The following is a 17,653-nucleotide window of genomic DNA, read 5'->3' as shown; positions in this document are numbered from 1 at the left end:
TAAGAACGTAAGGCTAATATTGAAATTAGCCAAGATAACAAAAAATATATTTAATGTCGTATTTCATGATCAAAATTTATCAGGCCAAAGCAAGTACAGTGTTGTAGTCACCAAGACAATTGTTATGAAAATATAACCTAGTAACTCTTCAAAGGAACCAAAGCAGCTATTTGAAATGAATGAAAACACAAGTGCGTAGGGGAGTGAAATGTACTTCACAGTGGTGCAGTAAGTGATCTCTTTTGCACAATAAAGTGTCGTATATGAATGACAGCACTGTATATTCTTGATAGTGAATGTTTGGTTATATTATGGAATCTGCTCCTTACTAAATATCTTGACAAACATATGTAGAACTGCTTGAAAGTTACGTTTTTCATTCTCATTCGAGATCACAGACCTGCTGCTCGGTGTCTGGGGACAAGGCAATCAGGGGAATGTGTTGTCAGCCTTTGCAAGCAGCTGAGTGCTCACATTGCCCAGGGACAGAGAGGAAAGACTGGAAACACCATCCATGTTAGTAATTATCTCTTGGCATCAAAGGCAGGTATCTCTCCCAAAAGCTGCAGTCACTGCTGTACTTACCGCCCAGGATAAACACCAGCACAATTGCTGGAGGATGATGCAGCAGAACTGTCCACAGTACAGTGGATATTAAAGTGCAAGCAACAAATTAAATATTTTCTAATTGAGGCTAATTTTATAAGCAAAAAGGAAAGTCCTTTCAGAGATATTCAGCTCACCGTAACAACTCCCATTCTTTGTGAAATAGCCAAGTCCACAGTTGGCAACGCAGGCACCTTTTTTCAGCTGAAACGATGGATCCCTGCAGTTAACACAATCATTCTCTGCAGAACCACGGCACGACGAGCAGGATTCATGACAAGCTGAGAAATGCATTTAAAAGTAATTGTCAGACTTCTGCCAAAATATTAAAACTCGAAATCACAAGCATTAAGTTAATAATGAGCCTTCAATTTAACTTTGAACCCTCCAATGTTCAGACAAACATTATCATATATTCTGAGGGTCTTAAGTTACATGAAACCCCATGCCTACGTAGGCATGTGCTAATTATGTATAATGCAGAACAAATAAATAAGATGAATGTGTCCCACTCAGGGAAGAGGGATGCACGGTGGATAAAGGTTATAGAAGATGACTATTTGCTCCAAGATGATATCAGTTTAAAAAAATATTTTCCAACACTTTAATAGTAGCTTGAGGAATGCTGTGCAAAGGGTTTTGCCCCTCGTTGATACCCTTGACAGCAGGCAGGTGTAATAGAGCAGACACTCACCAACTTCATCCAAAACAGGTTGCTCAATTTTGGCAAAGGTTACCAGTTATTGCTTCCTGATCTTGAAACTTTAGTTTAGTTTAGAGATACAGCGCAGAAACGGGCCCTTTGGTCCACCGGGTCCGCACCAACCAGCGATCCCCGTACACTAGCACAATTTACAATCTTTACCAAAGCCAATTAACCTTCAAACCTGCACATCTTTGGAGTGTGGGTGGAAACCTAGAGAAAGCCTACGTGGTCACGGGGAGAACGTATAAGCTCTGTACAGACAGCACCCATATTCAGGATCGGACCTGGGTCTCTGGCACTATAAGGCAGCATCCCCATCACTGCGCCACCATGCCATCTGCCACTTCAGTAAAGTTTCTGTTTAAGGTCCTGTTGTATGTCCCTGGATGAGTGTGCAGAATGGCACCCAAAGGTACACATCATCAGAATAAAGCTTGCTGGTGCAGTACAATGCACTCCCTGCGTAAACAATTAATGCACTGGTACCCTGTGATGTGGGAGTGGAAATGGTCAGAGAACCAGGGCTCAGAATGGCCACTGCAGACAGAAAACAAGTACTCTGCAAATCACTCCCCTAGTCTGCACTTGGTCTCATCCATGAAGAGGAGGCCACACTGCAAACACTGAATGCTGTGGATAAGATTGGCGAAGGTGCACATGAATCTTTCCCTCGCCTGGAATGGTTCTTTAGGTCCATGGGCGACGGCTAGGGAGAAGGTGGAGGAACAAGTGTTACACCTCCTGTGGTTGCAGGGACATGTGCCAGGGATAAGGGAGGGGTGGGTGGAGAGGGGTGTGCAGACCAAGGAGTCACAGTGCGAGAGGTCCCTGCGGAAAGCAGAAAGGGGTAAGGAGAAGATTTGGCTAGTGGTGGGAGGTGTTGCAGCTGGCTGGAATGATGAAGGATGATGTGCAAGATGCAGTGGCATGCGGGGTGAAAGGTGAGGGCTAAGGGAACACCGTCTCTATTTTGTTTGGAGGGAGGTGGGATGAGAGCAGAAGTTCAAGAAACAGAGGAAATGTGAGGGAGAGAGAGCTCCATAACTGTAGTAGAAGGGAATCACATGTTCTGAACAAAAGAGAATCTTTCAGACACTGTGGAATGCAAGGCCTCACTTTGGCAGCAGATGCCATATTCCAGTTGTTTCTTGTGTCTTGATTTAAAGATTCGGTTTGACAATTGTAATGCAAGTGACAGTCAAGGTCACTCTTTGTTAAACTGTGAAACTGGAAGCAACTTTCAGCAGATTTAAAATATTCATTTAAACAGAGCATTCCAGTATATCTGTCAACACTGTTTCCCACAAGGTGCATCTGATGCAGTTTCTAGTAATATAAAAATGGAAATCAGTGAACCGTGAAAACTTAAACTATTTACAAATCAATCTTTCTGTAATAATGCCTGAAAATGTAATACCCTGCTGAATGAAGTGTAACTAAGACTTGAAGTCGCAATTACAGTATAACATCTTTCCTGATCATAACATAGGAATGTTGTAAATGCAAATCTTTATTCCTGCAGATAAATACTTGTTTCTTTAAGCTGTTAAAAATGAATAAAATGTTTACAATATTTCAGCATCCATCCTAATCTTAGGAATATGCTCCGACGTGTGTTTTGCACTCTGTGAAAAGCCTAGTGTACATAAAAGATGTTTTTATTTATTTCCTGATTTGTTGCTCGATAAAGTTGTTCAATGTCATTGGCTCCTCCGCCAGTGCAGTGACATCGCTGCTGCTGGACAGAAAAACTTTATGCTTAACAGCAAATAACACTGAGAAAGCAGGTGAAATTAGAAAAAGAACTGCAGCTGCTGGAAGTCTGAAACAATAAAACACTGGAAACATTCATAAAGCCAGGCAGCATCTGTGGAAATAGATTTCAGATCAAAGACCTTTCAGCAAAACCGTGTGGGGGAAAAAATAAGTCATTCTTGACCTGTTGAATGTTTCCAACATTTTCTGTTTTTATTGTAAGCTGTGTAAAATAATGAATGCGCCGGTATCCTGTAATTCTTAATAGTCATCTGCCAAATAAGAATATCAAAACCATAGCAAAAGATAGCATTCTGAGGAAGGATTTAAAAAAAAAAGTCTGGGGATACAAGCAATCTGCTGGAGGGACTCAATGGGTTGAGCAGCATTTGTGGGAGGGGGGAGAGGGTTGGGGGGAGGAATTGTTGACTTTTGTGGTCAAAAACTTGCTTCGGGACTGAGAGTGCAGAGGGAAGGTAGTCGGCATGAAGAGGAGTGAGGCCAGTGGCTGATTGGTGGACCAAGGAAGGAAGGATACTTCTACACCAGAGGACAAAGGACATTTATTGTCACATACACCAAATGATGTAGTGACATTTGTCAGAGGGATTGTTGTAGCAACTTTCTTCAAGGTCAGTGGTGAGAATAATTTCTTTGCCTTTGAACAGAAAATCTGGATCAATTCGAGCAGTTGAACAGAAAGATTAAGTAATTACATATTAATCCATTTGTCTTTTAGTTACGCAAACATAAATTTGACAATCGTGGTATATTTTCAATTATAAAGTAAATGATTAGTCAAGAGGCTACAAATAAGACAACTAAAAAATGCAGCTTAAATGTGGCTTAAAGGAAAATTTGTTCAGAACAGATTTAATTAAGTGTCAAACCACAGAAAATATATCCCAATATTTACATTTAAACGTGCTTTTTTAAATTTCTATTAGTTGCACTGAGTAATGATTTATTGAGTATCTTTTACAATGCCATATTTCTTGGTAACATTTTATCTTTATGCTACTTTATTTCTCTAAACGGCTATCAATGCAGTCTTCTTTCTCAACCTCAGTCATGGATACCGCCCTTCAGCTCGTGTCCATACTAACTATCAAACATTCCATATTCTCATCAGCTCCCTCCTGATTCTACCACCCACCCTCACACTAGGAATAATTTACAGTGGCTACTTAATGTACCAACCTGCAAAATATTGGATGCAGTTGAGAAATTTAGGATGTGGGAGGAAACTGGAGCACCCGAAGGAAACCCACGCAGTCACAGGGGAAACTTGCAAGCTCCACCCAGACAGCACTCAAGGCCAGCATTGAACCCTGGTCTCTGTGGCTGTGAGGCAACATTTCTACTAGCCGCACCACTGTGCGGCCCATTGAGAGCTGTGGAATGTTATGCCCATTGACAGCATAAAACCATTCAGTTCAAGAAAATCCCATGGTCATACCTTATTCTGTCCCAGGCTATTTTACCTGAACTGGGGATGGCAATTAATTTGCCTTAGTACTTCTAGATTATGGAGGCAATAACTGGTCACAGCTGGTGATCCTTGGACCCTGATAGTGAGGTTTTTATCTTCTACTCTAAATGCGCCTGCAGTTAGTAATTGAACAACTTTCTCTGCCTTGGGTCAGTTATAAACAATGAACATTTTGGAATCATCAGTGTTATTGAAATATATTGTTGAGCCATGACTTACAAGCAGCAGGTGGGAGAAGTCCAGCATGATAGATATTATTGAAATTATGTTGCAAATCACCGAAAACCTGAATCACTGCACAATAAATGAATATAACTTACTTGATATAATAATTTGCGCAGGTTTTATAAAATGGTTCTGATGCCGTAACTCCCAACTTTTCTTGAGAGCTCTGCATAATCTTCTATACCATGCACCTCATATTACCTATTCACCAACTTTTATGGTCAATATGATGTGTATTGACAGCACATTATTTTATTGTTAATGATGAAAGTGCGGATGATTTAATTCTTTGCACTCGCCATGGTTCCAGAAACAGGGAACTGAAGCTGTACTGCAATCTCTCTCAAATACTTGAGGCCCCACTCATAAAGAGAACAGCTGTTTCAGCATGTCTGATCCATCTAAACAATTCTCACCAACACGCTCTCACTGTCTCACGAAATACCCATGATATTATTTCTATGCAATATTATCTGTTCCCAACCTGCCCCGATCAAGGCTGCCAAAGCACAGGAACAAGGAGTGACTGAAACAACAATGTTTGGAAACTTACGCAAAGTATTATTTACTTTAGTTTAGTTTAGTTTAGAGATACAGCGTGGAAAAAGGCCCTTCAGCCCGCCGAGTCTGTGCCGACCAACAATCTCCGCACATTTACACTATCCTACACACACTAGAGACTATTTACAATTTTACCAAAACCAATTAACCTGCAAACCTGTACGTCTTCGGAGAATGGGAGGAAACCCAAACTCCCAGAGAAAACTCACGCAGGTCACGGGGAGAACGTACAAACTCCATACAGACAGCACTCATGGTCAGGATCGAACTTGGGTCTCTAACGCTGAACAGCAGCCTCTATCGCTGCTCCACCATGCTGTCCTCAATCTAGTAAGTTATATTAATGTGTTATGGATTGATTCTGGTGCTGGAAATCTGAAATACGAAGTGAAAATAATAGAAAATATGCAGCAGGTCAGACAGCATCTCTTGTAAGAGAAAACAAAGTTAACAATTTGGATCCATGACTTTTCATCATGAAAGATTGTAATGAAAGGCCACTAACCTGAAACCAAAATGATGTTTTCTTCTTCACAGATGCTGCCTGAGCATTTCCAGTATTTTCCATTTGCATTTACCTTCCTTACCAACTATTCAAATTAACCTTTTGTGAATCCTGCTCCATCAATTCCAAGTTCCTTTTCACCTCCGATTTCAGAATTCTCTCACCATTTAGAAAGCAATCTACATCTTTATTCCCTCTAACAAAGAGCATGATTGCACATTTTGCCACGCTGTATTCCATCTGCCACTTCTTTGCCCACTCTCCCAATCTATCCAAATCCTTCTGCAGACTCCCTGCTTCCTAAATTCTACCTCCCCCTCCACAAATCTTTGTATCATCCGCAAACTTGGCCACAAAGCCATCAATTCCCCCATCTAAATCATATATATACGACGTGAAGAGTAGCGGCCCCAGCACCGACCCCTGCCGAACACCACCAGACACTGGCAGGCAACCAGAGAAAGCCCCCTTTAGTCTTATTCCTTGTCTTCTGCCATTCAGCCACCCTTCTATCCATGCTAGTATCTTGGGCTCTAATACCATGGGCTCTCTCATCTTGTTTAGCAGCCTCGTGCACACCTTATCAAAGGCCTTCTGAAAATCCAAGTTAACAATATCAACTGACTTTCCTTTGTCTATCCTGCAATTTATCTGCTGACTTCGACCAATTTTATCATGTGTTTCTAAGTACCTCATCCTTAATAATGAACTCTCAAATCTTGCCAATCACGGAGGTCAGGCTAATCGTCCTGTAGTTTCCCCTCTTTTGCCTCACCCCCTTGAACTCAATATAACTCCCTAGAACGATATTGGTCTAAAAAGAGAAAATCCTTATCATTAAATGGTTTGAGTACGCGGGCTACGAATTGGATAATAAATACAGGGAAATGCTAAAAATACCTACACTCTGTGAATTAACGTTTGAATATAGACTCAAACTTTCTTGAAATAGCATATCCCTTGGTTCAACCTAATGATGAATAGATAATAAATGCCGGTCTTAAAAGTCACGAATGAACAAAAAAAAATAACATCAACCAACTGAATTGTGAAAGAGAAACAAATGGCTGGTCAGCTTACCCCTATTTCCATGTTCCCATGTTTTACTGCTTTTAGAAGTAATCTGCTGCACAGAAAATTTGAGAATTTCCCTCTCATTCAGAACCTTTCAACAAATTCTCCAGCAATTCAAATGACCAACTCCACAGTGAGAAAACAGGTGAATCCCATAGACATTCCCCACATTTCACCGAAGTATAACATTTGACCCAAGTAAATTTTATGAAGGTTATTAAGATGAATGGGACTTTTGGTACGGGTAAAATGTCCAAGCAATTAAACACATACCTGTACACTGCGACTGATGCTGAGCAAACCCTTCCCCACAAGAAGGCACGCATTGACCATTCTTCAGCAGCAAGAACTCCTTACACGATGAGCATTCAAACTGATTTTGACAAGTGGCACATGGTTCGTCACATGCTGTGTCAGGGAAAAACAAATTACAGTTAAGACCAGTTGATTCTTCTTAGTAATACAGCAGGAAAAAAAAAAAGGTCAAGCACTATTGGATAAGGACTTGTTGCAGTCAATATATCTCATGTTTCCTCTAAAGCTGCACACCCTTCCATTCAAACTGCAGTATGCCAGCAATCATTACTTTTACTTCATTTGAACTCTTTGTGCTGCACGGAATGCACTGTTTCCAAGCCAAGGAAGCTTCACACAGATTCTACCAGTGCTGTCAGTAAGCCATTTCCGAGCAACTTCCTGAGGTAGGTTAAATTGCTTTTGCTTTTATCCATCCCTGTCGAGCTTCTCAGATGAATTAATGAAAGCTGCTGAGGGTCAGGTTCTCAATGTGGATTTGCAGCAAAGTTAAAGTTCATTTAGTTTAACAAACTAAAGCAGCATGGGCACAAAATTGACTAAATGACACAAAGCAGTGCAGAGATGACTAATAATTTTTAGATTACTGAGCAATACTTAGTTGTATTCCTCAGGGGCCTTGCACAAAGACCACAGCTCTTCGTCTCTTCAATGACTTCCGTTTTCCAGGTCCCCACTCCCTCATCTTTATCGATGTCCAGTCATCCTACATTTCCATCCCTCACCAGGAGGGCCTTAAAGCCCTCCATTTCTTCCTCGACTGCAGAACCAGCCAATTTCCATCCACCAATACTCTCCTCTGCCCAGCAGAGCTGGTCCTTACCCTCAACATCTTCTCCTTCAACTCCTCCCACTTCCTCCAGATCCAAGGGGTACCTATGGGCACTCGCATGGGCCCTAGTTATGCCTGCCTCTTTGTAGGGTACAGCGAACAATCACTGTTCCAGGCGTACACTGGCCCTATCACCGAACTCTACCTCCGCTACATTGACGACTGCATGGGTGCCACCTCCTGCACCCATGCAAAACTCACTGACTTCATCAACTTCACCACTAATTTCCATTCTGCACTCAAATACGCGTGGACCATCTCCGACATCTCCCTACCGTTTCTAGATCTCACCACCTCCATCACAGGAAACAGACTATTGACCGACATCTACTACAAACCTACTGACTCCCATAGCTGTCCTGACTACACTTCTTCCCACCCTTCTTCTTGTGAAGACTCTAACCCCCTCCCAATTCATCCGTCTACGCTGCATCTACGCCCAGGACAATACCAGGGCATTGGAGATGTCCTCGTTCTTTAGGGAACGGGGTTCCCCTCTTCCATTATAGAAACACAGAGAATAGGTGCAGAAATAGGCCATTCGGCCCTTCGAGCCTGCACCACCATTCAATATGATCATGGCTGATCATCCAACTCAGTATCCTGCACCTGCCTTCTCTCCATACCCCTGATCCCTTTAGCCACAAGGGCCACATCTAACTCCCTCTTAAATATAGCCAATGAACTGGCCTCGACTACCTTCTGCAAACACCAGGTGAAACATAGAAACACAGAGAATAGGTGCAGGAGTAGGCCATTCGGCCCTTCGAGCCAGCACCGCCATTCAATATGATCATGGCTGATCATCCACAATCAGTACTCCGTTCCTCCCTTCTCCCCATATCTCTTGACTCCGCTATCTTTAAGAGCCCTATCCAGCTCTCTCTTGAAAGCATCCAGTGAATCGGTCTCCACTGCCCTCTGAGGCAGAGAATTCCACAGATTCACAACTCTCTGGGAGAAAAAGTTTTTCCTCATCTCTATTCTAAACTCATTCTGTTCTAATCTCATTCGTAACTGTCACTGTATGTCGTTACTTGGGGGCAGAGCACCAAGGCAAATTCCTTGGTATAGATGAGGCTCTCACTAGGGTTTCCTCGATATCACGCAGCTCCGCTCTCACTCCCCCTCTCCCCTCTCGTAACAAGGACAGAGTCCCCCTTGCCCTCACCTTCCACCCCATCAGCTGTCGTATACCACATATAATCCTCCAACATTTTTGCCACCTCCAACTGGATCCCACTACTGGTCACATCTTCCCATCTCCACCCCTTTCTGCTTTCCGCAGAGACCATTCCCTCCGTAACTCTCTGGTCAACTTGCCCCTCCCCAGGTACTTTCCCCTGCAACCGGAGGAGATACAACACCTGTCCCTTTACCTCTCCCCTCGACTCCATCCAAGGACCCAGACAGTCTTTCCAGGTGAGGCAGAGGTTTACTTACACCTCCTCCAACCTCATCGACTGCATCCGCTGTTTCAGGTGTCAACTTCTCTACATCGGCGAAACTAAGCGCAGGCTAGGCGATCGTTTTGCTGAACATCTCCGCTCAGTCCGTCTTAACATACCTGATCTCCAGGTGGTTCAGCACTTCAACTCCCCCTCCCATTCCTAATTTGACCTTTCTGTCCTGGGCCTCCTCCATTGTCAGAGTGAGGCCCAGCGCAAATTAGAGGAACAGCACCTCATATTTTGCTTGGGTAGTTTACACCCCAGCGGTATGAACATTGACTTCTCTAACTTCAGGTAGCTCTTGCTTTATCTCTTCACCCCCCCCCCCCCCCCCCAGTTCTCCCACTGTCTCTGCCTACAATCTTTGTTTGTCCTACCCCCTACCCTGATATCAGTCTGAAGAAGGGTCTCAACCTGAAAAGTCGCCCATTCCTTCCCCCCACGCTTCTGTTGCAACCTGGATTGAACCTCCTCTGGTGGAATCACCTGTGGGATCAATGCCTGGTCCGCTACAGGCACCGTGGCACGGGTCTGCCTCGATAATAGAGCGGGTGAACCCAAAATGGGGTCACGGGAGATGTTGCGTAAGTTGAGCAGATCCAGGAATACATCGGATTTAGCTCTGTGTGAACGTTCCATGAGCTGTTTGGCACTTTTGACAGCTCGTTCAACCAGCCCATTAGACTGTGGATATTCAGGGCTGCTGGTAATGTGGCGAAAATTCCAACATCTGGCAAACTCCCTGAAGTGTTGGCTGGTGAATTGACTGCTGTTGCCAGTTAGCAGTCTGCCCGGAGATCCGTGGACTGAAAAATGGCGAGATAAATCACCCCGCTGGAAGTGGGGCTGCTAAGAAAATCAATGTCAAACCATCCTGAATATGAATTGACGATTACCAGGTACTGCTTGCCATGCCAATCAAATATGTCAGCTGCCACTGTAGACCACGGGAGTGCAGGTACTGGATGTGAAAGAAGTTTTCCAAATGGAGGCGTGGGTTCGTATCCCACTTCTGACACCATGTTGTGTGTTGGCTGTCCAAATAACTGAAGCCTTACACCATGATAAAGGTCCAAAGACATAGCATAGGTAACTTCATGCTAGCACGTTTTTCTAATAATGTGGGAACCAGGCAGGGAGGGTTACTGTAAAGCTAGTGGGTGTGACACCAGGTGTACTGGCCCTGCCCAAGAGCCTTTGGGCAGCAGCTCAGGATGTGTTCCAATGTCACCTTGCCTGAGCATTGCGGGCAATCCGGAGATTCCGCTTTGCCCCAGATGAAGAGGTTCGATGGGCTGGGCAGGACATCGTACACTGCTTGGACCAGGAACTTGATGCGCTGTGGTTCAGCCTGCCAGAGCTCAGTCCATGTGGCTTTTTGGTCCATGGCCTTCTCCCACCCTGTCCAGTCCCCCTGCTGCCTCAAGCCAATCGTTCTGGTAGACCTCTCCTCCTCCACCGCTGCCCTCACTTCCTCCTGGACCAGCCTGCCCCTCTCCTTCCCCTTGCCCTTGTCAAACTGGGGAGTTGGGAAGATTCCCAGACCAGCTCTTCCCCGAATCTCTGCTCCCACCAGGACTCTGTGGCAGTAAGAGAGAATATGCAAACACTATACATACAGCACCAGAGGTCAGGATCAAACAAGGCTACACCCTTATGTTCTCCTAATTCCTTCTCATTTCTAATTTGAAAGGGAAACTCATTTTACTTAAGCTGGCTCTGGATATCTTCATGAATGGAAACATCATGTCAACAACCTTCCATAATTTCAAGTTCTTTAAATACAATGCCTCTTATTTCCCTCTGATCAAAATCAAATTACCAATTCTTCAAGCCTTCTTCATATATGTATTTCCTTGGGTATTTTTCAATGGCTTCATCAACTTTAAGTGTTATCTTTAATGTTCCAAGTCTGTATCCTCTGCTCTTCTTCAGCATTGTTTACTTTCAGAATGAGTATAATTATTGCTACATTTATTGGTACTGAAATACTTCATGCTGGATTTATGGAATTCAATCTCCATTTTCTAACCCTACAATTTTCAATATTTCCAAGCAGTGTACATTTATTCCAAAGTTTCAAGGTCAACGTTTCAAGGTCAGTTTATTGTCACATGTACCAATTAAGGTACAGTGAAATTCAAATTACCATACAGCCATACTAAATAAAACCAACAAGACACAGAACTACATAGAAGTTGCCATAAACATCCACCACAGCAGGTTCCCCACGTTCCTCACTGTGATGGAAGACGATAAAATCCAATCATCTTCCTCTTTTATTTTCCCTCCGGGACATTCGAACCATCCGCGTCAGGGAATTCAAAGCTCCCGCAGCCGGCGGTCGAAGATCCTGTGGCTTGGAGTTCCTGAAATCGGTCTCTGACCAGAGACCGCGAGCTCCGTGATGTTAAAGTCCCGCAGACTCCCGCGATGGAGCTCAGAGGTCGATCTCTGGCAAAAGGATCGTGAGCTCCATAATGTTAAAGTCCACAGGTACCCGCGGTGGAGCTCTCGAAATCAGTCTCCAGCAAAGGCCAGCAACTCCTCGATGTTAGGCCCCAGTGCGGACAGAGATACGATACAGAAAAAAATAAATCGCATCTCTATCGAGGTAAGAGATTAGAAAAAGTTTCCCCCAAAGCCCCACCCCCCCACAAAACAAGCTAAAGAACACTAAAAACATACATTTAACACATACAAACAAACAACAAAAGCAGGAAGGGACAGACAGACTGTTGGCGAGGCAGCCATTGTTGGCGCCACTCGGTAGAGATAATTGCTCCCAATGTGGCAATATCTTTAAATGAGAACAACACTCCTACCCAATCAATGATATACAGTGGGGAGATGTACCACCATAACAGAATCATGTTGGACTCCAATCCACTTCTGTTACTCTGAAGAAATGTCCCAGTCATGCTATGATTTCTCCCTGTTCGATAATCCCTCCATAAAATATCCTGCCAGGGCAATTACTAAATCCTATATACACTGCATCCACACAATTTCTCCCATTAGCTGTTACTTAACTAAAGTTGCCCAACCAAACTGAGTCTGTCAAACACACTGGCCCTTTTGAATCTATTAATACCATTTGGCTCTTTATGATAGTTTGCAAAAATACTTTGAAACTTTTCTCTCCTCAGAAGGCAGAACAACTGCCATGATTATTCATTATTCATTTGGTGCTGACTCTTCTTTGAAAGACAAGTCCACATTTCCAGCTTTCAATCCTCTGGCACCCATCCATAATCAATAGAGCAGAGCCTTATTTCAAGCTTTACTGGTTTAACCACCGATGTTTACGAAGTCTTCAAATAACCCCAATGAGAGAAACCTCTTGCCAAAGTTGATCATCTAATTTAAAGATTTTTTGTAAGCTTTTGAGGTGACATTTGTTTACTTGAATAGAATGTTTCTGAATGCAATCCGACAGCCCAAAAGACTTTGATGTACAACTTAAGTGCTCAATGGACAAAGGCATCCATTGGATTTAATGAAATGATTAAGATCTGAAGGGTAGCAAACAGATATATTCCCTTTTTTTAAAGCTGATGGGAGAAAGATATTAAACATGCTTTTCTTTTGATAAACTCCTGAAGTACAGCAGTTATCTTGCCTTGAAGCACTCATTATTACCCATTTGTTATAAAGCAAGTGAGCAAAGTATCCTCCAAAGAGCTTTTTTAAACTTTTAACATGTGTATCACTATTATATTTTGTAATGAATCCATTAAAAATATATACTTGCTTTGACAAAGCGTTCAATCAACACACAATTACCAAACTGAAGACAAAGGTTCACCAGAAACAGAAATCCTCTTTCACAAAGGGGCTCTTCAAAGCATTCTGAGAACTTGAATGATCAGGAGATTGTCAGATACCTTTACACAGCCCGCTGTCTTGGTGAAACCCATGGTCACAGTGCTGCAAACAGCGGCCATTCTGCAGATGTCGTCTCTTGTCCATGCAGATGTCACAATAATCAGGTGATTGTGAGCAGGTCAGGCAATCCGGGTGGCACTGAACTATCAAGCAAGTAGTGAAATAAAACCATGAATTTCCAGCAACATGAAACTGATTACTTCCACAGACATTTCCATTCCTCCATTCATCCTTTGAACAACACTGAAAGGAAACTTTTTTGAAAACAAATATTTATTTCATGTGTGTGCAAATTTTACATGCGGCTTTCGATGAAGAAAATCAGTATTTGGCGAGCATTATCTGTACATCTGCGTTCAGGAATGAATTTCAGCAACATCAGGATTCCTCCCTCCCTCCACCAACCACTAACCCTACCCCCACCCCCCCCCCCCCCCCCCGCCCACAATATCCAAGGTATTCAATCAGCAATTATATCAGACATAGAACAATGAATATAGCACAAGAACGGGCCTTTCAGTCCACAATGCCTGTCCTAGACATGATGCCAAGACCTGCCTGCTCATAATCCATATCCCTCCATTCCCTACATATCCATAATCTATCCAAAAGTTTCTTAAATGTCACTATTGTATCTGCCCCAACCACCAGAAGCATGCTCCAACCACCAGAAGCATGCCCCAACCACCAGAAGCATGCCCCAACCACCAGAAGCATGCCCCAACCACCAGAAGCATGCCCCAACCACCAGAAGCATGCTCCAACCACTCGCCACACACTGCATAAAAAAACGTGCCCAGCACATGTCCTGTAAAATACGTCCCTCTCACCTTAAAGTTAAGCCCTCTAGTATTTGTTTTTTTTCCATCCTGGGAAAAAGGTTCTGACTGACTACCCTATCTATGCCTCTCAAAATGTACTTCTCTCAGGTCTTCCTGCAATATCTGCCATTCCAGAGAAAACAGTCCAAATTTGTCCAACCTCCCCATATCGCCAATACTCCTTAATCTAAGAATCATTCTGGTCAACCGCCACTGCACCCTTTCCAAAACCTCCACATCCTTCCTGCAATGGGGTGATAAGAACGGCACACAATACTCCAAATGCGGTTTAAATAAAGTCCTATAAAGCTCCATCATGACTTCAATGCCCTGACCTGCAAAAGCAAACATGCCATGTGCCTTCTTTATCATACTATTCACTTGCATTACACTTTCAGGGAGATATGGACTTACACCCTAAGACACCTCTGACATCAATGCTGTTTGATGGAATGTCTTGGGAGTATATAAGTAAAAAGGAAGAATCCTCATACAGTTTTAAACCAGGGGAAAGCACAACATTGCTAATTAGCAGGGTGTATGGAAAGAGTGCAGATTTAATGGGGAGAGTCAACAATTAACACATTAAATTAACAGGAGAAAGGGCAAAGAGTGGACGAGTTAAATCTAGAAGGGGCTGAAGAAGCCACAGCTCAATTCATTGCTGAATCTGCAATTGTGCAAATGAAATAGTTTCTGTGAACTGTTGTGTGGAATAACTTGAGCCGTGATCGATGAGCCTGAACAGTGGGGGAACTAAAGGGGAGATTGTCAGTGAAGAGGACGTTGAATTATGCTTTTAGATCAGCACAATCATCTTCCTCTTCACTGACATTCTTGATGTTCTGTTGAAAAGCACAGTATCATGCTGGTGCGTTTAACATGGCTTAAATATCCATCAGTTGTGAAGCATGTTTAAAAAAACTGCGATTTTAATGTGAATATTCAGACTTCCCTGAGACAGCTCCCCCTTCTGAAGAAATGAAACAGCGACTGGAATAGAAGTAGGGGAAGCCTCTGGGATGGCTTTTGTGGGACTGATTTGCTGCCTGCAATCTCCACTGGAAAGATCCTGTCATCCAATTAGCTTCAAATGCCCTTTCTTCTGTTAAACATTTTGCTTCCACAAATAAATTTAATTAAACTATTTTTGTGGGTTTAAAGCCCTTCCCTTGCTACTAGCAGAAAAGGGTATGTTTTTTTTAAATAAAGAAGATAACTAATTCCAGAATTAAAAGCAAGTGCATCTTTTTCATAAATCAGGATATATGGTATTTCTCTTACTGGATGAAAAACTTACAATACTTGTATTCGCTTTATTATCCAAAAATTAATCTAAGTGGCTTTCTTCTTTTATTTCCCTAGTATTAGTACAGGAATGTTGGAGTTGCCTCTTCTGCCAGAACATACAATGTTCACCTACTTTATATTCAGCTGTTTTTACAAAAAACCTGTGGCAGTCTCTTTCTCAGAGATGGCGTTGATGTTGACTTGCGTCTCCTTCACTCCCGCTGAGATAGGCGGAGATAGGCGGAGAACCCTTGGTAGAATCTACCGACTTTGACGCAGGTGGGGCAGGTGGTGCTAAGAGGACAGATGAACCAGTTGTCTAGAACGTTGGGGGCCCTTCTACTACTTGGTCTCATCATGAGGTGTCAAGACTCTAGTGTCTTCCTGGTCACCCCTTCTCTATTTTGTGACAAGAAGTCAGAAAGAATTTCGCACATAGGCTGATTTTGAAAATAAATTCTTGAAGCGTTTTTTGTGCAATTTATGACAAGCAGAAATGGACAATTAACATAACACTGGATGGCACAGTGGCGGAGTGGTGGTGTCACTACATTACAGTGCCAGAGACCCGGGTTCAATCCTGATTATGCATGCTGTCTGTGTGGAGCTTGTACATTCTCCGTGATCATGTGGATTTTCACTGGGTGCTCCGTTGTCCTCCCACATTCTAAAGATGTACAGGTTTGAAGGTTAATTGGCTTCTGTAAAAATTGTAACTTGTCCCGAGCATGTAGGAGAGTGATCTCTGGTCATTGTGGACCAGCTGCCTCACAGCATCAGAGACCCAGGTTCAATCCTGATGCAGCGTGCTGTTTGTGTGAAGCTTGCATGTTCTCTTCGAAACCACATGAGTTTCTTCTCACATCCTAAAGATGTGCGGGTTTGTAGGTTAATTGGCCTCTATAAATTGACCCGAGTGTATAGGGAGTGGATGGAAAGAAGGTCTAGCACAGAACTACTGTGAAAGGGTGATCAATGGTTGGTGTGGATTTGGTGTGCCGAAGGGCCTGTTTCCACGCTATTTCTTTTAATCAATCAATCAATGTGACTGTTACATCAATGAGCTTGAGTCGAACTATGCATTCCAATACTGCTTCATTTGAAGATGTCACTTGCTTTGGACTCTCGTATCTGGAACTTATGTGGGACCCAACCTTCAAAATCTTAGAAGAATGTTTTTTTGAATTTTGGTTTGTCATCCCTAACTCAACAAACACTTGGCAAAAGATAACTAGTGACTTTGATGTAGGTGGGGCAGGTAAATCAGTGGAGGACCATAAGCAGTTATTTGTACAATGCTCCAAGCCTCCAATTTACTGATAGAGAGAGATGCGGAAAACCTGCATGAAAACGTCAAGCACCGTCACGTGTCAGCAGGTGACAAGTAGAACACTGTTTAAAATATAAAATATCTGATTCTGCACAATGTAAGAGAAGATACTTAAAAGACATCATGCAGACTGTGTCCTTCAAAAAAAACAAAAACAGCTTCTACCTGTTGCAAGAACACACACACACACACACACACACACACACACACACACACACACACACACACACACACACACACACACACACACACACACACACACACACACACACACACACACACACACACACACACACACACACACACACACACACACACACACACACACACACAACAGATGAGAACATACACATGGACAATACACACAAAGAAGCATGCACACATGGACAAACACACATACACACACAAGGGCATGTATACATATATACACATGCACCAGTTGTCTACATGTACAAGCATGAACATTCACAAATATAGATGCACATCAGAACATGCCTATATTTGTGCTAGCAGAATTTTTAATGAATATAAAACGGATTTATGATTATTTTCAGTTCTGGTGGAGGCTTTGGAAAAAGTACAGTGGAGGTTTATCAGCATGATGGCTGGATTAGAAGACATTAGCTACAGGGAGAGGTTGGATAGAGTTGGATAGTTTTCTCTGAAACACCAGAGAGTGGGGGAAGACCTGATAGAAGTATGTCAAATTGTGAGAGGCATAGATAGTGCAGACAGTCAGATTCTTCTTCCCAGGTTGGAAAAGTCAAAGTAGAGGGCACAGCTTTAAGATATGATAGACAAA

General features: G+C 42.9%; 1 protein-coding gene across 2 annotated transcripts in view; it reads right to left on the bottom strand.

Annotated features, from left to right (window-relative positions):
• fras1 (Fraser extracellular matrix complex subunit 1) overlaps nucleotides 1-17,653 on the bottom strand; it is a 518,669-nt gene that overhangs the window by 247,225 nt on the left and 253,791 nt on the right. For both annotated transcript variants that reach the window (XM_033023871.1, XM_033023878.1), the window contains exons 13-15: nucleotides 13,410-13,553; nucleotides 7,198-7,332; nucleotides 744-887 (exon numbers count right to left, since the gene is read on the bottom strand). In XM_033023871.1, coding sequence (XP_032879762.1) covers nucleotides 744-887; nucleotides 7,198-7,332; nucleotides 13,410-13,553 — 423 coding nt within the window. The remainder of the gene's footprint in view (nucleotides 1-743; nucleotides 888-7,197; nucleotides 7,333-13,409; nucleotides 13,554-17,653) is intronic.

The sequence above is a fragment of the Amblyraja radiata genome, chromosome 1 (genome assembly GCF_010909765.2).
Source record: "Amblyraja radiata isolate CabotCenter1 chromosome 1, sAmbRad1.1.pri, whole genome shotgun sequence".
Taxonomy (NCBI): Eukaryota; Metazoa; Chordata; class Chondrichthyes; order Rajiformes; family Rajidae; genus Amblyraja; species Amblyraja radiata.
The sequence above is the reverse complement of the archived record's forward strand: the minus strand, read 5'-3'. Positions and strand labels throughout refer to the sequence as shown.